This window comes from Squalius cephalus (genome assembly GCF_949319135.1).
Source record: "Squalius cephalus genome assembly, chromosome: 6".
Lineage (NCBI taxonomy): Eukaryota > Metazoa > Chordata > Actinopteri > Cypriniformes > Leuciscidae > Squalius > Squalius cephalus.
In genome coordinates, this window is record NC_137127.1 from 20,829,006 (window position 1) to 20,854,347 (window position 25,342).

Genomic DNA, 25,342 nt, shown 5'->3' on the forward strand with positions numbered 1-25,342 from the left:
GCTCTTTGTCTGAAACATAAATCAGCTGTACGTTTCCCCTTTGTACAACAGAGAGGAGTTCAGTGTGCCTAATGAGTGTTAATGAGAGCCGGTGGGTCAGAACCACGTTGCCTCGCCAACAGAGACGTTTAAATTACTTCAGTCCATTAGACCTTAAACTGACGCCGATGGTCAGATAACACGCAGCGTGCCTTCACCACTTCACCCACCTCTGATCAGAACACAGCTGTACTGTGACTTTATTTATCTGTCTGTCTAATTTACCTTTGCTTTTGCCACAAGTGTGCTTCTGAAAGCCTCATTGCCACTCTAATAATGATTGATTAACAGGGTTTAGACAGTTTTCAGTTCTGTTTTTTGTGGCTCTCTATGTAGGGCATGCCTGAGCAGTGGGCACGGTTACTCCAGACGTCCAACATCACCAAACTGGAGCAGAAGAAGAATCCTCAGGCGGTTCTAGATGTCCTTAAATTCTACGACTCTAAAGAAACAAACAACAGCCAGAAATACATGAGCTTTACAGGTCTGGCACACTTCATATATTACAGCTATAGCAGTGTAGATGTATGAACAGTATGAACACATAACATGAATAGAGTATGAATGAATATAGTATGTGCATATATATATATATATATATATATATATATATATATATATATATATATATATATATATATATATGTGTGTATATATATATATATATATATATATATATATATATATACTGTATATATATGTATATATATGAATATGTATATATGTATGTGTGTATATATATATATATATATATATACACTCACCTAAAGGATTATTAGGAACACCATACTAATACTGTGTTTGACCCCCTTTCGCCTTCAGAACTGCCTTAATTCTACGTGGCATTGATTCAACAAGGTGCTGAAAGCATTCTTTAGAAATGTTGGCCCATATTGATAGGATAGCATCTTGCAGTTGATGGAGATTTGTGGGATGCACATCCAGGACACGAAGCTCCCGTTCCACCACATCCCAAAGATGCTCTATTGGGTTGAGATCTGGTGACTGTGGGGGCCATTTTAGTACAGTGAACTCATTGTCATGTTCAAGAAACCAATTTGAAATGATTCGAGCTTTGTGACATGGTGCATTATCCTGCTGGAAGTAGCCATCAGAGGATGGGTACATGGTGGTCATAAAGGGATGGACATGGTCAGAAACAATGCTCAGGTAGGCCGTGGCATTTAAACGATGCCCAATTGGCACTAAGGGGCCTAAAGTGTGCCAAGAAAACATCCCCCACACCATTACACCACCACCACCAGCCTGCACAGTGGTAACAAGGCATGATGGATCCATGTTCTCATTCTGTTTACGCCAAATTCTGACTCTACCATCTGAATGTCTCAACAGAAATCGAGACTCATCAGACCAGGCAACATTTTTCCAGTCTTCAACTGTCCAATTTTGGTGAGCTTGTGCAAATTGTAGCCTCTTTTTCCTATTTGTAGTGGAGATGAGTGGTACCCGGTGGGGTCTTCTGCTGTTGTAGCCCATCCGCCTCAAGGTTGTGCGTGTTGTGGCTTCACAAATGCTTTGCTGCATACCTCGGTTGTAACGAGTGGTTATTTCAGTCAAAGTTGCTCTTCTATCAGCTTGAATCAGTCGGCCCATTCTCCTCTGACCTCTAGCATCAACAAGGCATTTTCGCCCACAGGACTGCCGCATACTGGATGTTTTTCCATTTTCACACCATTCTTTGTAAACCCTAGAAATGGTTGTGCGTGAAAATCCCAGTAACTGAGCAGATTGTGAAATACTCAGACCGGCCCATCTGGCACCAACAACCATGCCACGCTCAAAATTGCTTAAATCACCTTTCTTTCCCATTCTGACATTCAGTTTGGAGTTCAGGAGATTGTCTTGACCAGGACCACACCCCTAAATGCATTGATAATGATTAGATAATTGCATTAATGAGAAATTGAACAGGTGTTCCTAATAATCCTTTAGGTGAGTGTGTATGTATATATATATATAAATAAATGCAATGAATATATCCTATATGTATTCCTATGTGTAGTTTTAATATAAATATGTGTACGTTGTATATAAAATGAATACAATTTCATATTTATTTATTTATCAACTATCTTGTCAATGGATAATCACATTTGATCTTTTTAGTCTGTTTGGTAGATTTTTTTGGTTTGTAATACTGGGCTTCATTCATGACAGATGAGCAGACCGAAGAATGAATTGATTTGTAAATCTTTCATAAAACCGTTCTTAATTCAATTCAGTGTCACAATTTCCATAATGTGTTTTGCTGTGTCAAATAAATATGATCATTTTATGATGTAATACAATGGCTTTAAATCAGCCATCAGCCACCGAATCCTTTATAAATCAGCAACAGCAGTTGAAAAAAACAGTATCAGTGTGATGTTGTCTAAAGATTACTTCTATGACACTTTCCCATTGCTCATTCGTCTCTTTTTAATTTCAGATAAAGGTGTGGATAACTACAGCTCTTCCAACGCAGTGGTGAGTCATTGTGACTGTGTTTTCCAGCTTTATTTATGACATGCTGAGAGAAGTTTGAGGTCAGGAGGGGAATGTGGACAAATGTCCTCTCCACTCACATGACAGATTGACAAAAGACCGGACAGAAGGAAGTTTGCTATGGGAAAGCGCGAAAGAGAGGAGGGAACTGAGAGCTGATATGGGGGGTTTAAAACAGGAGAGATGCAGTGAACAACAAGGTGACAGAGTCCCGTAAGGGCTGCCCACTCAACAGAAGGACAGAATTGATGCCAGCCACTCCAGGCGATGCCAGCGGGTTCATCTCTCTCTCTCTCTCTCTCTCTCTCTCTCTCTCTCTCTCTCTCTCTCTCTCTCTCTCTCTCTCTCTCTCTCTCTCTCTCTCTCTCTCTGCACTGTGAATCAGCATGTTTTTTGTGCAGTTCTCCTGCTGAGTATTGCTGTAGTGAGTAGTGCTGCGACTGAAACAGGTTATCTGCAGAGCAAGATGGAGAGTAAACTTTTAGTGGATGCACTGGTTATGGTGTATCTAGTGGAATGATGAGGCCTGTGGAGCTCTGCGGTGAATAACGCATCGCCGCTCTCGTGGTTGGCATGTTGGCGTTGGGTTTGTTTTGCAGCCATGTTGTGATGTCAGTCGGTCAGCCTCACTTCCTGCTTGGCTTGTTTCAGAACTCCAAGACCGTTTCCGAGCCCCCTGCCGTGGCCACTGTCTCCGAGGATGATGATGAGGATGAAGCCACGCCCCCACCCACGATCGCACCCCGTCCCGAGCACACCAAATCTGTGAGTATTTGCTTACGGGATATGGGAAAAAGTGCTTTTTGCTTGATTTGATTTAGTCTCTCTTTCACTGTCTGTATCATTTCGTTGAATGTGCTTGACTGAAAATGCAGTGTTTGTCATGCCAAAGTTGTCAATGTAGATTATCAATGTACTTTTTACAAGAAAATACAATTTTAGTGTTTGTTCTTAAAAATTTCATATTTCATCCAGTGTGTTGCTAGCCTTTTCTTGGTAATTATTTGTGAAATTTACTAGCAATCGAAAATTCTAAGTAAATCATATACCATTTTTTTCAGTACATGTGTTTTGTCCAAAAAAGACAAAAAAGTTAAAAGTAAAATAACAATAGTAAAGTAAAACGGGAAACACTTTACAATAAGGTTTCATTAGTTAACTACATTAGTTAACATGAACTAAGAATGAACAATACTTCTACAGCATTTGTTTCATTCTACAGCAATTATTCATAAAAGTTGTATTTGTTAACATTACTTAATGCAATGTGAACTAACATGAACAAACAATGAACAACTATATTTTTATTAACTAACATTAACAAAGATTAATAAATACTGTGCAAAGTAAATATTGTCATTGTTAGTTTAATTTTGAGTAGGTTAGTAGGTTTTTGTGGTTGGTGTCTAGGTGGTTGCTAGATAGATGGATAGGATGGTTGCTAAGGGTGTTTTCTAAGGTGTTCTGAGTAGTTGCAAGGTGGCTTGGCTAGTAGATTGTTGTGGTTGGTTGCTAGACAGACATCCAGACAGACAGACAGAAAAACAGGCACATAGATAGATAGACAGATAGATAGGCAGACAGACAAATAGATATCCAGATAGATAGGCAGACAGACAAATAGATATCCAGATAGATAGACATCCAGATAGATAGATGGATAGATAGATAGATAGATAGATAGATAGATAGATAGATAGATAGATAGATAGATAGATCTCCAGATAGATAGATGGATAGATAGATAGATCTCCAGATAGATAGACAGACAGACAGATAGACAGACAGATAGATAGATAGATAGATAGATAGATAGATAGATAGATAGATAGATAGATAGATAGATAGATAGATAGATAGATAGATAGACATCCAGATAGATAGATAGACAGACAGACAGGTGTAAGGTGTCGTGTTGTGGGTGTTGGCTGGGCAGCTGCATGACTGTCAAGTCTGTAGTCTGGAATAATGAGTTCTCTGACTCTAGGCGCCTTCAAGCTAACCTGTAATTACCGAATAAATATGCATGTCTTCAGAGAGGTGTGTAGGTGACTGGAGGTTTATTACAGCTGCACTGAGGACAGGCGTGTGTGTTTGATGGAGAGAGCGACTGAGGGCCGTCTGGGGTGCAGTGAAGCCTCATTACATTCCCTTGATCTGTCTGGAGATCACGGGATCAAGCCTGTTGGGCTTTTAGGCGCCTGGATGATTAAAGATGCTCCATCAGCACTCCTGTATAGTTTTGTGAGCTGTCATCTCTCAATTCGAAGGGGTTTCACCCTCATTATGTCAGCTTTTAAACCAGAGGAGATGAATGATGTCCTATAATGTGTTCAAGCACACATTCACATGATGCTGCTTTTTACAGCTACAGTGGCCACAAGTGACTTATAGTGCATGTCTCATAACTTTGAACTTATCTATAGGTTAGTCTTTGCTAAAAACTAAACCAAAATGAACATAAAATAAAATATTTTCGGGAAAACATAGGATATATATTGATTACATCACTCAGAGTGTGTTTAGAGTCATTGCAAAAATGTCTCAGAAAAGTAAAGTTGGCTCTGAGAAAAACAGAAGAATATTCAGTAATGCTTGTGTCTTTTAATTAGTTTCTGGATTTTTTTATTTATTAAAATTTTTTTTTTTTTTTTTTTTTTATCGTAGTTTTTGTCCAAGGTTTTTTTTTTTGTGTGTTTGACAAAAACTACGATAAAACCTGTTGGAAAGCATCTTTTCCAGCGATTTTTGTGTGAGCATATCAGTGAACACCCCTGACCACTCGGTGAGTTTCACGTCTTTGTAAACGAAAGTTTAATGCGTTTTTAGGAAGGATTGTTCCAGTGCCCATAGGCAGCCATTCTGTAGGTGGGGGGGAGAAGCGAAAGAAACCTAAAATTCTCGGGACAGCAGCATGTGTCCAAATTTTAATCTTAACCGTTCTATTTCATCAGAAACAATCTGTAAACAGGGCTTTAAGTGTAAAATACCGAACTTGTCCTTTAATCTTTTTTTTTTATTTTTTTATGAGAATGTGTGTGTGATGTAAATGAGTGTCAAGCTGCTGGTACCCTGTTTCCACGTGGTGAGTCAACATCTGACTGCACACTTCAGCTCTTCGGCCACTTGTTTGTGCCCTGTGTTTTTGTCTCTAAAATGAATTAATGAACACAAGCCCAACCCCTGTGTTGTAAAGCAGTCTTCTAAGAAAAGAGCAGGAAACTTGATCCTGGTTCTGTTTGAACAGATTAAGACCCGAGGCTCCAGTGAGCAGAAATGTAGAGGGTTTTATTCAGCTTGAGAATGTCTGAGGAGAGAATTATGTTCACTTGAGTCACTTTAGACTGAGCTGTTCTGGAATATGTGTTTTATTGTCTCTGTGGGTCCTTTCCCAGAATGCCTTGTGAATCATCCATTGCTCCGTTTGGGCCCCATGTGATCTGATACAGTTTATTCTAGTGGTCAATGGTCAGGACTAGTTACTATTTTATTTTATATAATCCACTGCTAATACAACACATTTGTGCACCCCACAGATCTACACACGCTCCGTCATTGAACCTCTTCCTCCTCCGCTCTCCACCAAAGACGCCGCCACATCGCCCATCGCCAACGCGACCTCTGATGCCGGCAGTCCCACCCCGACACCCTCCAGCACCACCGCCACTAGCACCCCCACACCCTCCACCCCGCAAAGTGCTGACAAGACACGCAAGAAGAAGATGACCGACGAGGAGATACTCGAGAAACTGCGTAAGTGATGCACGAGATATAGCTTAACTAAAATTGGAGGTAACAAAATTAATTCTATATTTAATAATACTAAAAATGTATTTATTTATTTATATTCTCTAAAATATTCTCTTTATGTGTGTGTGTATACACATATGCAGTGAGGAAAATAAGTATTTGAACACCCTGCTATTTTGCAAGTTCTCCCACTTAGAAATCATGGAGGGGTCTGAAATTGTCATCGTAGGTGCATGTCCACTGTGAGAGACATAATCTAAAAAAAAAAATCCACAAATCACAATGTATGATTTTTTAACTATTTATTTGTATGATACAGCTGCAAATAAGTATTTGAACACCTGAGAAAATCAATGTTAATATTTGGTACAGTAGCCTTTGTTTGCAATTACAGAGGTCAAACGTTTCCTGTAGTTTTTCACCAGGTTTGCACACACTGCAGGAGGGATTTTGGCCCACTCCTCCACACAGATCTTCTCTAGATCAGTCAGGTTTCTGGGCTGTCGCTGAGAAACACGGAGTTTGAGCTCCCTCCAAAGATTCTCTATTGGGTTTAGGTCTGGAGACTGGCTAGGCCACGCCAGAACCTTGATATGCTTCTTACAGAGCCACTCCTTGGTTATCCTGGCTGTGTGCTTCGGGTCATTGTCATGTTGGAAGACCCAGCCTCGACCCATCTTCAATGCTCTAACTGAGGGAAGGAGGTTGTTCCCCAAAATCTCGCAATACATGGCCCCGGTCATCCTCTCCTTAATACAGTGCAGTCGCCCTGTCCCATGTGCAGAAAAACACCCCCAAAGCATGATGCTACCACCCCCATGCTTCACAGTAGGGATGGTGTTCTTGGGATGGTACTCATCATTCTTCTTCCTCCAAACACGTTTAGTGGAATTATGACCAAAAAGTTCTATTTTGGTCTCATCTGACCACATGACTTTCTCCCATGACTCCTCTGGATCATCCAAATGGTCATTGGCAAACTTAAGACGGGCCTTGACATGTGCTGGTTTAAGCAGGGGAACCTTCCGTGCCATGCATGATTTCAAACCATGACGTCTTAGTGTATTACCAACAGTAACCTTGGAAACGGTGGTCCCAGCTCTTTTCAGGTCATTGACCAGCTCCTCCCGTGTAGTTCTGGGCTGATTTCTCACCTTTCTTAGGATCATTGAGACCCCACGAGGTGAGATCTTGCATGGAGCCCCAGTCCGAGGGAGATTGACAGTCATGTTTAGCTTCTTCCATTTTCTAATGATTGCTCCAACAGTGGACCTTTTTTCACCAAGCTGCTTGGCAATTTCCCCGTAGCCCTTTCCAGCCTTGTGGAGGTGTACAATTTTGTCTCTAGTGTCTTTGGACAGCTCTTTGGTCTTGGCCATGTTAGTAGTTGGATTCTTACTGATTGTATGGGGTGGACAGGTGTCTTTATGCAGCTAACGACCTCAAACAGGTGCATCTAATTTAGGATAATAAATAGGGATGCACCGATCCGATACTCAGTATCGGTATCGGCTCCGATACTGCCATTTTTGCCGGATCGGGTATCGGTCAGACAAGGCCGATCCAAATCCGATCCAAATCCGATATTGTGCGTATACTATTCTGTGTTATTGTTAAGCTCCACAAAAGGCACACAAACATTATAAAGCACCATAAGTTTTCGTGCACAACATTATAAGTGTTCTGAAGCCATTATATAGTATAATGTGAGATATAAATGAATATTTAAGTCGTTACATTCAAGATCACGTAAACGTTTCCCTCAGCTGCGGCTGTCAATCATTCTTCATTCAACATTCAAACAGCGCGTCGCGTTCGGTTACGACAGTTAACACGATGAAACTCTCTCCAAGATGATTCAATGTTACTATTGTTATACTTGATCTGTAGATAAAGGTCTATGGTTTCGCATAAAACAACTTTATCTTGCTTATTGAAACTACGCATCAATATGTATTTTCTTTGTGCTTTAAACTTTTCAATGCGGACTCGACGCGCTGCGCGCTGTGACTCATGTTGCTTCAAGCGCATCATTCTGCGCTCGGGATGCGCATAAGCGCTGTGTGCCGCACTGCATTGGAGTCTTTCATATCATAATACAGGGACGCAATGAAAGATTATTAATAGCCTTTCTTGTTCTGTCCTATCTATCATATGTTGCTACCTCATTAAACAGCTGTGCTATACATTTAAAAAATGTCTCAATTTTATAGTAGGCTATATATAAAATAATTGCTATTTTTGATTTTTATCTTGTTTTTCATGAATGTATTTTACAACAATACAAAGAGCAATGTGTAAAGTTTTACCAGATTTAGTGTTACACTTATTGTCTCTAATTTGTTCCCCACTAAACATTTTTTTTTTTCACAAAATGTTCAGATTTTATACAATTATTGTGCACTCGTGATTTTTCTAGACTAAATTTTACTGCTGAATTATCCACTAACCTAGTTTATAAAAGCATTTATGGCAGATTATGATCATATATTTTTTGTTGTTGTTTTTCTTTTTTTCAGTTCTTTTTATCAGTTCAACACGGAGTTATAGAAATTCTACTTGATTAAAAAAAAAACTGCGCCGGTATCGGTACGGATCGGTATCGGCCGATACTCAGAATTTTTGGTATCGGATCGGATCGATTCTGAAAAAATGGTATCGTTGCATCCCTAATAATAAATGGAGTGGAGGTGGACATTTTAAAGGCAGACTAACAGGTCTTTGAGGGTCAGAATTCTAGCTGATAGACAGGTGTTCAAATACTTATTTGCAGCTGTATCATACAAATAAATAGTTAAAAAATCTAAATTTTTTTTTAGATTATGTCTCTCACAGTGGAAATGCACCTACGATAACAATTTCAGACCCCTCCATGATTTCCAAGTGGGAGAACTTGCAAAATAGCAGGGTGTTCAAATACTTATTTTCCTCACTGTATATACATGCATACACACACACACACACAAATTAACAAAAAATAAATAATAATATTATATAAAGTATTCCAGATGTTTTTGTTGTTGTTTTATTCGTATAAAATTTTATTTTATTGATTTTATTTTATTTATTTATTTATTTTTTTTTTTAGATTTCCTGACAGCTGAGTTTTCACATAGTTATGCTAGTTACATGTCTCTCTTTGGGTCTCTTTCTATTATTATAATAGTGTAATAATTTACATACAAATCAATATTTCATGTCCAATTATTAATTTATTTAGTAAACAGGCCTGTAATAAGTAGGATAATGTGCCGTCAGCAAGTCATTATTGCTGTCAAGGTGCCGTCACCCTGTCAAGGTTTATTTTTTTTTCAGGTTTGACTGTCACATTATATGACATATAAAGTATGTGTGGTGTATTTGTTTTTGAGAAATTCCAACATGCTTTTATTTCTTGCTTGAGTCATTCATACATTTTTTTTGTGTGTGCATCTAAGTTGTATTTTTTTATTATATTTTATATGCATTATTATTATTTAGCATGTAATTTTGGCTGAAATTATTCCCAGTCATTTTTTTTTATGAGCGGCCCAAGAGATGCATGACTTTCTAAGAACCTGTATCTTATTAAAAACCCCATGCTACAGACGTGCTCAGATCGCCCTCTACTGGTAAGAACGGGATGCTGCTGCAGCCATCCAGTGTGTCTTTCCTGCCCCACTCTGTCACTTCAGGCCCCTCTTGGCCAAAGATTTGTCGTTCTTCATCCAAAACATCCATTCATCAACGGTTGCCGGGTTACACGTCGAACTGAAGATGTTCCTGTCTTTCCCTTATGTGGCCTGAATTTAAGACTCAGAGACGTCGTAAAACTCTGATCAGCCCTCGGCCTTCTTCCTTTCTGTCTTTTCCAAGCCTCTGTTACCTCACTGCCTGTAAATCTTTCTTTTCCCAAAGGTTTAGAGGCCTTTTCATCCCCCCACTCTCTCTCATTCTTCTGCTAGGTCAACTCGCTTTGACTGGAAACGATCGTTTGCTTCTCACTCCACAGCATGTGTCTGACTGAAGTCTGATCTCAGTGTCCTCTTAGAGCTGAGCATCCCTCTTCTTATACGGGACCAATTTGAGGGGAACGATTCGGTTGATCCTCACAAACTAGGGCTGCCTGATTTGGAAAACGTGATATTACACTTTTTGACAAATATTAAACAAATGGCATTATAAAAGACTATTAGAACAAAGCATTTGAAAAGAACTATAAAGTGATGGCTGTTGGTGATTTCCAGCTAAACGCAAGCAACGGAGACCATTGGCAATGTCATAAAGTTGAGCAGAGCTAATGGTTAATTGGTTAACGTTTCACACACATTGTTTGGAACACAGGTACTTTGATTAAAATAAAATAAACATAATATTCAGTTTTGTTTACCTGTAAAAAGAAGCAAAATCGTGTATAAATAAATAAAAAATTATATATATATTTATTTATATTTATATTTATATTTATTTATTAGAATATTTAAATAGATTATTAAACAGAATATTTTTGAAATAAGTTTATATTTCTTACTACAATAAAATAAAATGAAAATATAAACAGCATAAATTCTTTTTATATTATTTTATGTTATGATTGTAAGGCCCTCCAGTTAACCTTTGTCTGATATTTCAAATTCTCTCAGCCTCACCTTCTAATCTCCAGTTTAATAGTTGCACAAAATCATGTCACGATTTTGATTATAAATGTAATAAGTTGTGCAGCTCTGTCACAAACCCTGAAGTGTTACATTTTCATTCTTTCTGTCTTTTAAAATGCTGCTGTTTTTCCTCACCATTCCCCTCTCTCTTTTTTGTAGTGTTTGTTTTTTATTGTTATATCTTTGAAGATAACATATGACCGTCACTCCACAGGAAGTATAGTCAGCGTGGGTGACCCGAAGAAGAAGTACACGCGATTTGAGAAGATTGGCCAGGGGTGAGTTTTATGATGGATATTTTATCATTTATGCCAAATCCCACAATCTTCAAACACTCATCCAAATCTTCACTTTCTTCCCTCATCAGGGCGTCTGGAACAGTCTACACAGCCATAGACATCGCCACGGGACAAGAGGTGAGACTTTTGAGGTGCCAGCCAGAAATGCGTTTCTCCACTGATGCCACATACGTCATCTAGACATGTGTTTTCTTCTTCATCTGCAATATGCCATTATAACATTTCCTGATTTCGGTTAAAACAACATTCAACACATGCATGACGTAGTGCAGACGTTAAAGCTACACTGTGTAATTTTTTAAGTTGATTCTTAGCAAAAAACACTTTATTCTTTAAAAATGATATGTGCTCATTAATGTGTAATTACTTCTACCAACTAATCAAGTATTCTCGTAAGCGTAGAATCTGCCATTTAGAATACATACGAGCGAGTCGCTCGAATGGCGGCAGCCATGTTGCGCCTCCATCTTGAAAATACATTAGCCAAAGAGGGACATACCTGGAAATTCAAGCTTCGCCTTTCGCGTTTTTACACTCAGTGGCACCGTCACGGTGTGCGAGGGGGGGATTACTCGCGACTGCCGGCAGATTTGAAATAATACGGCCACCGTAGGAGTTAAAATGCCCTTGGAATGGGAGGGGCTAGAAAGTAATATTCAGTTGGTAGTCATAAACAATTTCACCGCTAGATGGGAGAAAATCCTACACAGTGTAGCTTTAAATGATGTTATTCCAACAAATATAATGCTTAAAGGAATGGTTCACTTAAAAATGAAAATTCTGTCATCATTTACTCACCCTCAAGTTGTTTCAAACCTGTATGATTTGTTTTTCTTCTGCTGAACACAAAAGAAGATATTTTGAAGAATGTTGGTAACTAAACAGTTGATGGACCCCATTGACTTCCATAGTAATTTTTTTTCCTACTATGGAAGTCAATGGGGTCCATCAACTGTCTGGTTACCAACATTCTTCAAAATATCTTCATACAGGTTTGAAATTTTATAAGTTAAAATTTTTTAGGTTAATTTTTTAAGTGAACTATTCCTTTAAAATGGAATGTGACGTACATCGATTCACTAGGTCACTATTTACCAAACACCACTAATAAGGCAAGCATCACTATTATTATTGCTTATAGGGATAATGATTTTGTGTCTATTTGGAGAACTCCAATCATGGAGTTGGAGATATCGACAGGCTTTTCAGTGTCCACATGCTCTTTTGGTTAATAGAGGGCACCTATCGTCATCATTAATGCGATTCCGACAGAGACTTCGACATTTTCGGCTGATCGATATCAATGAATCAGGGGATACGGCATGTGTTATTGATCTGATGACATTCCTCTGAGCTGAGCGAGCGCTGTAATCTTACCTACACACAAAGAGAGCTCATCTCAAAGCTAACTCTCACTCATGTTAATGGAGAGATGCTCAGAGACGGGCCTAATGGAGCCAAAGACTCTCGGATTAATCTTCAGTCGTGTCTAAAAGCTTTTATTCTGATGTTTGGTCTTTCAGGTGGCCATCAAACAGATGAACCTACAGCAGCAGCCCAAGAAAGAGCTGATCATCAACGAGATCTTAGTCATGAGGGAAAACAAGAACCCCAACATCGTCAATTACCTGGACAGGTAAAATCATTTTCCTAATCAATAATTTATCTGGGTTTCCTGTTAAAATACCCTTTTTTTATAGCACTTTTATACTTTAGAAGCAAAATTATGTCAACGTTTTTTTTTTTTTTCTCACAGAATTTATAAAAGAATTCTGTTTATTTTTATTTTTTATCTGTTTTATTTTATTTTAAGTTGTATTTTCTTTTGTTGTTGTTGTTGTTGTTGTTTTCCTTTTTCTTTTCTTTTTGTACTATATACGTTTATTTTTTCTTAAATTTTGTTATTTTCTTTTCATTTTCAAGTGATCTTATTTTTTGTTTATTTTTTGTCTTTTTATTTTTTGTTGTATTTTTATTTAATATTTTAAGTTATATTTTCTAAAAAAAAAAAAAAAATCTTTCTGCTTTTTGTGCCTGCAAATTTTTTTTTTCAGATTATGCTCAAGACAAAAAAAAAAACAAATTTTAAGAAAATAGTTTTTCTTTAAAAACAAGGCTTGTTATCTCAAAAGAATCAAAAGCTTGATCCAAAGCTTTTCTCTGTGTCCATGGTGAATTGCTTCATGTCTGCACTAATAAAAGCAGACACATCCAATAATTCTGTTGTCACGGCGATGCCGCTGCATCACTCAGCGATGTGGCGTCTGTTGACGATGCTGTCTTGTTGCCATAGTTACCTGGTGGGGGATGAGCTCTGGGTGGTGATGGAGTATCTGGCTGGAGGTTCCCTGACAGATGTGGTGACGGAAACCTGTATGGATGAAGCGCAGATCGCCGCTGTCTGTCGGGAAGTGAGTGTGTAATTATTCAACTCTCTCAAAAACAAAAAAAGCTGCCTTGCTGTCTAGATATCTATGGCAGAATCCTAAGTGAAATGGAACTGCATTGGCAGCAACTCACAAATAGTGTTCCTTAGAAAAAAACGCACAGAGAATCAGTTAATTCCAATAGAGTTTAATGTTAGTTAACATTAACATTAACTGTTAACTCATGTAACTGTTAACAAAATATTTTAATTATCATAAACATAGACAGTGCACCCAAATTATTAAAGCTTGTGTGTCTATACACACACACACACACACACACACACACACACACACACACACACATATATATATATTTATACACACATATATTAATATATTATATAAACAAAAACTTTTATGTTAGATGTTAATCACCAATCGACAGCACTAATACAAATATTAGATGAAAAACTTCAGCTTAAACTTATTTCAGTTAGTTACCAATGCAATATTTCTTAGGCCTTGTTTCACAGACAAGGCTTAGATTAAAGCAGGATTAGGCCTTAGTTCAATTAGGGCGTTTAAGTAGCTTTTATAAACCTGCTTTGGAAAAAAACACATTACTGGTGTGCATCTTGAGACAAAACAATGACACTGACATGTTTTAAGATATTCTAGTGCAAGTTGCTTTCAGTTAAAACGTCTCAAACATGCATTTTAGTCTGGGACTAGACTCAAGCCTGGTCTGTGAAACCAGGGGTAAAATTTGTAAAACTGAAATAAAAATGAAATACTGATAAAATCCTGTCAAAATTACTAAAACGTAAATTCAAATTAAACTAAAAACTATAAATATAAAATAAAAGCAAATTCAAAATATTACTAAAAACTATAATACTATATAAATAATACTAAAATAACACTGCACAGAGCTTGTTTGCAATGCATGCTGTCTATCTAGGCAGCTCACTAGTGTTTGAAACTGCTTTTAGGTCACATGTTTTAATGTGCTAACTGGGTTGTTCTTGTCCACGCAGTGTCTACAAGCCCTGGAGTTTCTTCACTCGAATCAGGTTATTCACAGAGACATCAAGAGTGACAACATTCTCTTGGGCATGGACGGATCTGTCAAACTCAGTGAGTGCACAACTCATCTACAAATATTTGTCTTCTAATCTGTGTTTCAGTTTTTCTATCTAAAACATTTAAGGCCATTCTGGATTGTAAATTGTATGCATATTAGTGACATATGCACCTAAACATTGGCATTGAGTGCTGTTTAAATAAGGTCTTACTGATAATTATTACGTTTTTCACCGTTGACTTTGATTATCGTTAGCTTCATAGCATAATTGCCTAAGTCATTTTTTGTTTCTTCTTGTTTTCCAAAGACATTGAAATATGACTTAGGCAATTATGCTATGAGGCTAACGTTATGATTTAAAGGAAGCCTGAATGTGATGTTTTCACCTGTGCAACTTTTGACCAGTAGAGGGAGCAAGAATCCATTTTATGACCATGCTTCACTATTTCTGCTGTATTTTTGAAATCGCATGAAGTGACTGTATCACACCAGGCGGTCTAAACATCTGTCTGTCTGTGTCCCTCAGCTGATTTCGGCTTCTGCGCTCAGATCACTCCTGAACAGAGCAAACGAAGCACCATGGTGGGGACGCCCTACTGGATGGCACCGGAGGTGGTGACCCGTAAGGCCTACGGACCCAAAGTGGACATCTGGTCCCTGGGCATCATGGCTATAGAGATGATAGAGGGCGAACCGCCGTACCTCAACGAAAACCCTCTGAGGGTAAGATTAAAGACATCTAAACCTAACTCAATAGTATGTGCACCTTATCAAGTCACTTCAGAAGTTTTTGCAAAGTTTTCCTGTAATAGTAGCAATATTCAAATTAGACAGTTCTGCTGGAACACCTAAGACAAAATAATAGACACTACAAAACAATGCCATGGTGATGGCATCAGATGGTAATACCATGGTACTTTGATATATACAGTTGCGGTCAGAATTAATGGCACCCCTGGTAAATATGATCAAAAATGGCTGTAAAAAATAAATGTGCATTGTTTATCCTTTTGATCTTTCATTCAAAAAATTTGCAAAAATCTAACCTTTCATTGAAGTAAAAGAATTGAAAGTGGGGGGTAAATCACATTATGAAATAAATGCTTTTCTCCAAAACATGCTGGCCATAATTGTTGGCACCCTGTTATTAAATACTTTTTGCAACCTCCTTTTGCCAACATAACAGCTCTGAGTTTGGAGAACACCTGACAAGAGATCAGAGACCATTCCTCCATACAGAATCTCTCCAGATCCTTCAGATTCACAAGTTCATGTTGGTGCTTCTTCTCTTCAGTTAGCCCCCCCTTTTTCTATAGGGTTCAGTTTAGGGGACTGGGACGGTCATGGCAGAAGCTTCATTTTGTGCTCAGTTACCCATTTCCATGTGTTGATTTTTGATGTTTGTTTTGGACCTGATGGAAGATCCAACCACGGCCCATTATAAGATTTCTAGCAGAGGCTGTCAGGTTTTGATTTTTTATCTGTTTGTATTTGCTAGAATCCATAATACCATGTATCTGAACAAGAAGTCCAGGACCTCCAGCAAATAAATAGGCCCACAACATATAAGATCCAGCAGTGTATTTAACCGTAGGCATGGGGTACTTTTTATCCCTGTTTGCACCAAACACATCTGCTGGGTTTGCTGCCAAAAAGCCCTTTTTTTAGTTTCATCATTTTTTTAGTTTTCATTTTTTAGTCGTCCTCTTCCTGGCAGATTCGTAACTTCTTTAGTTGATTGGAACTTCTTAATTATTGCCCTGATGGTCAAAATGGGGATTTTATTCAACTTATTAAAGGTAAATATTAATGGGAATATACTTCAGAGATATTTTAATCGTAAAAAATTCTAGGGGTGCCAACAATTGTGGTCAAACATTGTTGAAAAACATTTATTTCATAATGCGACAATGTCATAATGTAAAAAAAATTGTATTTATTAATATTATCTTTATTACCTTTTAACGAATGGAACAAAACACTATTTAAATGTATATAATATTTGAATAATATATCTGTTCCCTTGTGCTAAAATGTAGCAGTTTACATACAAAATGAAAAAATAAAGCAAGAAATCAAATTACATAGATTTTAAGACGCATAATTACAAAAAAAAGTTCAAATAAGTAGATGCAATTGAAAAACCCATTCTGTTCAATACTAATAAAAATGCTAAATCTAGAAACATAATCGTAATATCTGTTAATGCTACATTTTTAAAGCCTTTTAAAGAGTGGAACAAAACTCTGTCTAAATCTATATAATATTTTAATGCTAAAATTTAGCAGTTTACCTACAAAATGAAAAAAATAAAACAAATAAGTAATGTGGTAATATGGTAAAAGTAATATGGACCTAATGCTGTTCACTTGTGATCCCAAGTTGATGATGATGAAATCCAATCTTTGTTTCAAATCACTGAATTATTTCAATGATGGCCTCATGTGCACCAGTGACATCAGAGATGCTTCCCTGATGTCAACAGCATCAGAAAGAATGATGGAAAATGATTTCATTTGGACAGAAAGCGAGTTAATATCGACTTCCATCAGATCTTCAATGACGTTGCAAAAACTGTTTGTGGCAAACAGAAATGAAGTAGTAGTGACTACTAGTGAGAAGTAGTTGTGAACTTGAGGCAAGTATTTGGCAACAATGGGGCAAATATTGGACTGTTTGTAGATTCTTAGAAACCTCTGGATTGGTTATTCCTCAAGTTTAATTTAGACAAGAACATTTCAAATAGCCTTTTAAATGAAAGCAACGGGTGCTGTAGTTAATGTTCATGATTTTTGTGTGACCTTTAACCCCTGCTGTTGTCCAGGCTCTGTACCTCATCGCCACCAATGGAACTCCAGAACTGCAGAACCCAGAGAAACTCTCCTCCGTGTTTCGCGACTTCTTAAACCGCTGTCTGGAAATGGACGTGGAGAAGAGAGACTCGGCCAAGGAGCTCTTACAGGTGTGTGTGTGTGTGTGTGTGTGTGTGTTAGAGTTATTTATGGATTGTCAATGTTACAAAAACAATGTTACCTTCCAGTATCAATCTTTAATGCTTTACCTTTATAGATCAGTGAATAGTGGCTTAAAATACAGCTGTATCAGTTCATTAAGTAAAAAATAAATCAATTTATAAATCAATCATGCAAATTACATTTTTTTTAAAGATTTAAAAGTGCATTTCAAATAATTTGTTTGGCTATTATAAATTATTATATTTGTCAATTTAGAAAGTCATTTAGTTTTTTATTATTTATTTATTAATTGTATTTAGTTACTGATAAAACATTTATTTAATAAACTGATCTTTAGATTTTTTTTAAGTATAATTTGTTGTCCTTCATACATTACATGTGTGTTTCAAAACCTAGTGAGCCGCCTACTTAGAGAGCATTTTTGACCCATTTAATGTGTAGCAATAATTTCTATAACATTTTAAAGAATTAAAAGGCTGCTTATGTTATGTACTGTGTATATTCTCTCAAATGATTTTAGATTTTCTGGTAATCTCATTCAGTCTGGTCTCCATAAAAGCATCTCTCCCTCCTGCTCTTATGTCACTCCCACACTCACATCTGATTTAGAAAAATCACGTCTGTTGGTTGGAATAAAAGTGCTGCCAGAACTTTCTAGAGAAAGTATGAGAGCATCAGTAGTGATGTTGTGTAACACATTATATGACTCAATTGTGCATTAAATAAGACGGATGAAGAAACTTGTGTAAAGAATGTGAAAAGCTGCTGGAAATCTCAGTTATTAGAGTGAGTGGGAGCAGAAAATAGAAAGGATTTTTCACAATAAGAACTGAAATCCACAGATCACACTCTAGCCGCCACAGGTTTAAAACGTTTAAACACCTTTTGAAATACATGTGATGTATGGACAATAAAAGAAACTTAATAAATATTACATTTTTACAATTAATACATAATAGAACCCTTAACATGTTTGTCAATATGCATTACTGTTCAAAAGTTTGGGGTCAGTAAGATCCAAAAGTGACAGTAAAGACTTTTATAATGTTACAGATTTCTTTATTTGAGCTTTCTATTCATAAAAAAAATGCTATTCTAAAAATTCCACAAAAATATGAAGCAGCACAACTGTCTTCAGCATTGATAAATATAAGAAATGTTTCTTAAGCAGCAAATCAGCATATTAGAATGATTTCTGAAGGATCATGTGACACTGAAGACTGGAGTAATGATGCTGAAAATTCAGCTTTGCATCACAGGAATAAATGATATTTTAAAATATATTCAAATAGAAAGCAGTTATTTTAAATTGTAATAATAATGTTTCAATAACAATATTTTTGATCCAATAAATGCAGCCTCGATGAGCCTAATAAGAGACGTCTCTGTCTTCTCCCTGCAGCACCAGTTCCTGAAAGTGGCCAAGCCTCTGTCCAGCCTCACTCCACTGATCATAGCGGCTAAAGAGGCGGCCAAGAACAACCGCTAGCCCCCCCCCCCCCCCCCCCCCCCCCGGGACGACCCCCGGCCCCACCTGTCCTCCGCCCCGTCCCGTCAGCCCTCTTTCTCTCTCTCTCTCTCTCTCGCCCCGGTCAGGAGCTCTCATGCCGAGGGTTCATCCGTCCCTCGTCCTCTAGCGCTGCTGTGATGGGGTCCGAGGGGGTGTCTGCAGTCACTGCTGCGGTCTCCGAAAAAGGCTCTGAATGATGACATCACTGAAAAATAAAGGGTCACGGTGCGTCAGGCCCAAAGCATTATGGGGATTTGCCCCCGTGTTTCACCGGCTGACTTTCTCTGGGTCTCACTGTCAGTTTTTCTATTGCTCTTTTGTTTGATTTTGTGTTTAATGCCTGTCAAATCATGGGAACATGATTCATGTTTTCATGTCGGTTATTTGTTTGTTCATTTTACAATGTTTTTTTTTAAAGTGTTTGTGTATGTGTGAGAGTGCGTATGTGCGTTTGTCGGCTCATAGATTAGCTGAGATCGCGACTTGATGCGCGGCACGACTGTAGCGCGATCTCATCGACAGAAAGATCTCGTCCGAGACACGTTTTTTGATATTGAAACTTAATGATCTGTAACAGACTATTGATTTAAGGTACTATGAAGGATGCCTGTGCATGAAGAGACTGCATTTCAGATGCAGTTTTGAAACGACCACCTGAGGTCCGTTCTGTCCTGTTAACTCTCCACATGTCGGAAAATGAAAAAAACCTCAATGCATTCTGTGCATTAAGATGGTTTGTTGCCACAAACATTAATAAAATTGAAATTTTCTGATGCTGCGTTCATGTACCCTTTGGCCTTAAACGAATAGTACGAAGATGGCACAACCCACGAAGATGCAATCTGTTGCCAGTTCAATGGACTGATGGGATTTGTTTATGAAGAAAATCTTTCCTGTAAGCAATCAGTATCTCTGCGAGCCATAAACTGTTTATAAGGCCTTTTGACAAATCGAAATTCTTAATGAAATGGGACGAATAAACTTCAGAATTAATCACAGTGTCCGGGGTTTTTTTTGGTGTTGTAACTGCTGTCTGTGTTCAGAATGGCACACTGCATGTGCTGTATCCCACAATGCAATGCTCTCGACTGCAAATGTTTAATAACTTTTAAATCTTTTCATCAAAAAAGATTAATTTAGTATGTAAATTCCAAAAAGTTAAAATATAAGAGTAAAAAAGTGATTAAATTCACTATTAATTAAAAATGTAAGCGTTTTCACACAAAATTTTATTAAAATATAAATAAGTAAATCACTTTTTTAAATGCATAATAAATATAATAAATAATATTTTTCATAATTATAATTGGATGAGATTGTAGAGAGATTATAATTGGATGTTAGTCTGGACATAATGAGGATTTTCTTTAAAATATATAAAAAATTATAGGTAAAAGTTAAAAGATTTTCAATTTTGATTTGATAAAAAAAATAGATTTTTTTCTGAGATGATAACAGATCTGTACTGTGTGCATAATGCACAATAATTATTGGTAACTTTATTTTACAGTGTCCTTGTTACACGTTACATGTAATTACTGTGGTAATAACTATAAATTATACATAATTACATGCAACTAACCCTAAATCAAACCAAAATCCTAACCCAAACCCTAAAAAGAAAGTACGTATAGTTTATTATTACTCAGTACTTAAATGTATACTTGAACATGAATACCCTAAAATAAAGTGTAACCTTATTTATTTTTTGTTTTTTATTATGTTTACAGTGCATACAGTACTGCAAAGTAAGCAATGCATTAGTTTCCTACTCTGAACACAGTCACTGTTTACTTAACTGAATGGCTTTAAGTATGTTTCTGTACTCTGCTTATTATTCACAAAGATGTGTTTAACCCATAAAACTTGGGTCAAATAGGTTTTAAGTTTTTAATTTTCATTTCAGTGCACTTCCGTTACGCTTCTGAGATGATTAGCTGGAAATCACCAGAGACCCACTCACTGTTATAAAACACTGCAAAAGCATATGTGAATTGGTTATAGTGTTTGAACAAAAAAATGTTCTGTCCACTGTCTGCTTTTTGTGATAATAGCTGGACTGTGAAAGGAATCGTTCACCCAAGAATCGTCTTTAACCTCACTCTCATGTTGTTCCAAACCCATGTTTTATTTTGTCAAACACAAAAAAAAATGTTGAAGTATGAGTATTTTTCTATGCAACAATGGTGATTTACACTGTGAAACTCCAAAAAGACACGACATGATCAACCTGAACTACTTTTGTTAAAGCCTTCCAACAAGTTTGGAACATCATAAAGACGAGTGAATGATGACAGAGTTTTCTTTTTTTCTGAGCAATCCTATGCATTTTAGTTGTATTTGAGGCAATAAGGCTTAATAAAATCATCATCTCTGTCTAGAATTACACTTTTGAAGCATGATCACTAGAGAAAAGCCCTTTATAGGAGAATTTTCTTTTTATAGCCTCTCTGAGAGGGAGTTTTTGTGAATTGTTGCAATGAAATGGCATTCAATAATCCTGATCTGAAAAACAACAACATTGCAAGACACAAAACGCACCACATGCTAATCTCTGACCTCCCCCAACAACCAATGAAAGATTTGTGTTATTTTTATAAACAATCTTATGAATGCTCTTGGACGTATAAGCTGCTTTCTTGGGTCTGTGAAATGGATTTTGGGATGTGGACTGGACCAGAATGGCTGAATGGCTTTTATGCAACGCAGGATTTTGGTTGCTTGTTTGGCATTACTGCTTACTTTTTTGGGGTTATCTAACAGATGATAAGGCAATTTACAGTCCATTTGCTCCATGGTCAGAGCTCTTGGGACTCACTGTAAAAAAAAAACATTTTAAAGTTGAAAATAAATATAATTGGAGTGCATTTTACAAGAAAAAACTATTTTAGTCTTTCTACTTTTTAATAAGTTTAACTGGCTGATTCTTTGTAATGATTTGTTCAATTTACAAGCTATTTCTGAGTGAAAATTACACACACGCAAACAAAAATGCAGCTATTTTTTGGGGCTATTCACACAAACGTGAATTAAAGCCACAGTGCATGGTCAAAATAACACATTTCAGTGTAAAATCATACAAGGTGTTCTGTGTTTCACAGTGGCCATATATATGACTTTCAGCACTGTGAAAAAATTGCCTAAATACAATACACAAAACCACATAATTGCCATGAGTTTTTTGCCCAAACCTCAAAAGCCTGTTTAAATGATTAAAACTAGAATTATTTCCTAACATTAAGATTAGTTTTATCATATAAACTACATGCACTCACCAGCCACTCACCTCCATTCACCAGATTTAAGTGTTTTTGAACGTTGCATGGTTGTTGGTGCCAGGGCTGGTCTGAGTATTTCAGAAACTGATGATACTGGGATTTTCACACACAATCATCTCCAGGGTTTACAGAGAATGGTGTAAAGAAGAGAAAATATCCAGTGAGTGGCAGTTCTGTGGGTGAAAATGCTTTGTTGATGACAGAGGTCAGAGGAGAATGGCCAGACTGGTTCAGCTGATAGAAAGGCAACAGTAACTCAAATAAACACTTGTTACAACCGAGGTTTGCAGAAGAACACACCGGTGACCGAAACTGAGGCTAAAATTCACACACGCTCACCAAAATTTAACAATAGAAGATTGGGAAAATGGTGCCTGGTCTGATGATGGTAGGGTCAGAATTTGGCATAAACAACATGAAAGCATGGATCTATCCTGCCAATATCAACAGTTCAGGCTGGTGTTGGTGTAATGGTGTGGAGGATATTTTATTTGCACACTTTGAGCCTCTTAGTACCAATTGAGCATTTAAACACCTCAGCATGAGTATTGTTCTACCACTCATCTTCTGATGGCTACTTCCAGCAGAATAACACTCCATGTCACAAAGCTCAAATCATCTCGAACTGGTTTCTCGAACATGACAATGACTATCTTCAAATGGCCTCCACAGTCACCAGATCTCAATCCAATAGTGCACCTTTGGGATGTGCTGGAAAGAGAGAGTCGGATGTGCAGCTGACAAATCTGCAGCAACTGTGTGATATCATGTCAATATGGACCAAAATCTCTGAGGAACTTCCAGCACATAATGTTGTATAGAAGAATTAAGGCAAAATGGGGTCCAACCCGGTACTAGCAAGGTGTACCTAATAAAGTGGCCGGTGAGTGTATATACGGCATTTTATATGTATATAGGCCTATAGTAGGCTATGCGTCTGCGTTGCTTCTGTTCTGCTCGCGCATCCAGTGTGAATCGGGTGTATCTGTGTTCCTCTGCAGCACTGCAGATCGTCTAGAGGGAATGAGGCTCAGCAAGGTTTTTTATTATCTGTCAAGTAGAAACACAGCAGTGCCCCTCCTCACGTGCGTTTATGTAAAGGAGTGACTGTAACACCCCCTTGTCGATTCTCTCTCCTTCCTTTTGGTGCAATCATTTCCAAGGTTCTGCTGAGGTGGCATTTAATGGGTTGGAAATCTGCCAGTGCCACACACAACACTGGAAAGACAAAGGATTCCAGTTCATTCTAGTGACGGTGCGAGGAAATGATCTAGTGTAACTTACTTGGCGGGTGGGGGTTGGGGGGGGGGGGGTGCTTAGTCAATACAATAATATAGAAGCTGTAAAACATTTTATTGTGTGTGCGTTGTTGGAAATCTTTGCACGTAATCTCATTGCATTGCATCAAATGTTTCTGCCAAACGAGAGGTGACATAATCACTAAAATTATTATATCCATCTTTTCACAGGTTCACACGTACTGTACATGAAATCTATAGAAAAAGTGAAATGATAAAGGTCCAGCGGTTTAATCAAAGTTCAAATTAATTCCAAAGCCAATAAAATGTGAGTGGTGTTCAATATGCATGTTTGGCAGCTGTTTTCTGGTACCTAGGCTACTTGAAAAACTGAAATGGCTCCATAGAGCCTTTTTAACTCAAACGAGGCTAGAATCACTGTATTATTGTTATACACTGTTTATTTACAGAACACACAGACTTCTCATAAACCCACACAGTTTCCAGTGCAGAGATACTGTAAACATTTAGGTTAGGTAAGCATTTAAAGTACTGGATGGAAATAGACTGCATGTACATTACTGTATATATTCCTAGAAATGAATAATGAAGAAGAGAAAGGCAAACACACCGTTGAATTTAATGGATTAAACTAACCAATGGTAATTCATACTTGCTTTCTGCATTAAACAACAAGAGCATCTAAAGTTGCCTTTCAAAACATGAAACATCTGGGATTTTGGCATTTGAGCTCATACAGTAGCTCTTTTTATGAGATTATTTTTATGAACAGTCAATTAAAAAGCCTCCCCATTTATAACCGGTGTTAACACTGAGAAACTCAAGGTACAAATGGTATGTATTATAACTGACTGATATTAGAATGATTTAGGACTGGGTAATGCATTGGAATATGTATTATAAGTAAATATGTATTATATAGTGCATCACACACTAACAAACATACAGTCAAACCAAAATTTCTCACATTCTCACAGTTTATTCGCTTTAGTTTAGAAAATGGTAATAAAATATGACAAGAACTCAAATTGATCAAAGTTAACAAATCAGTTGATATTTCACTGGTTTTGTCCATCGTTCTGTTAGACTGTCTCACAAATGAATTAGCTGTCCGCTGTTAAATTTAAGTACACAATTAGATAATACCACACTGTAAAAAATGATCGTGATTTTAACAGTCAAAGACTGTAAAAATGCTACAGTGAAATGTTAATTGGTTAACAGAAAGTTTCCTTACTATATACGGTAAACAACTGTGATAGATCTAACGGTATTTAATGTAATTTTACAGTTTTTGGAAGTGAAAAAGAACAAGTCAATGTATAATTTATAGTGAAAAACCGTAAATTGACATTCCCACAATTCCCTGCGTGACACTTCACATTTGATGAATTTTTGTTGAAATTACGGTTTCTTCATAGTTTTCTTAGATTTTTCTAATCAGTTATGACATTAGGGTTTTCTATTACATTTAATGTTGTTAAATTAATGTTTATTGCATTTTTTTAATTTCATGATGGTGTTTAGTGTTTGTGTGAATGACACTGTGCAGCTTCTATATATTAGTATTAACTTTCTTGTGAAAGAGCTGCTGCTTGTGATGAACTTTAATTCATCATGTGATTTTCATCACCACT

The 25,342-nt window shown here is 37.2% G+C and overlaps 1 protein-coding gene across 3 annotated transcripts in view; it reads left to right on the forward strand.

Annotated features, from left to right (window-relative positions):
- pak1 (p21 protein (Cdc42/Rac)-activated kinase 1) overlaps window positions 1-20,159 on the forward strand; it is a 74,262-nt gene extending 54,103 nt beyond the window's left edge. For all 3 annotated transcript variants that reach the window (XM_079873629.1, XM_079873628.1, XM_079873630.1), the window contains exons 4-15: window positions 376-523; window positions 2,489-2,526; window positions 3,196-3,309; window positions 6,081-6,297; window positions 11,146-11,209; window positions 11,299-11,347; window positions 12,754-12,866; window positions 13,524-13,641; window positions 14,637-14,736; window positions 15,210-15,406; window positions 17,508-17,645; window positions 19,061-20,159. In XM_079873629.1, coding sequence (XP_079729755.1) covers window positions 376-523; window positions 2,489-2,526; window positions 3,196-3,309; window positions 6,081-6,297; window positions 11,146-11,209; window positions 11,299-11,347; window positions 12,754-12,866; window positions 13,524-13,641; window positions 14,637-14,736; window positions 15,210-15,406; window positions 17,508-17,645; window positions 19,061-19,147 — 1,383 coding nt within the window. In that variant the 3' untranslated portion in view covers window positions 19,148-20,159. The remainder of the gene's footprint in view (window positions 1-375; window positions 524-2,488; window positions 2,527-3,195; window positions 3,310-6,080; window positions 6,298-11,145; window positions 11,210-11,298; window positions 11,348-12,753; window positions 12,867-13,523; window positions 13,642-14,636; window positions 14,737-15,209; window positions 15,407-17,507; window positions 17,646-19,060) is intronic.
- The last annotated feature ends 5,183 nt before the right edge of the window (window positions 20,160-25,342 follow it).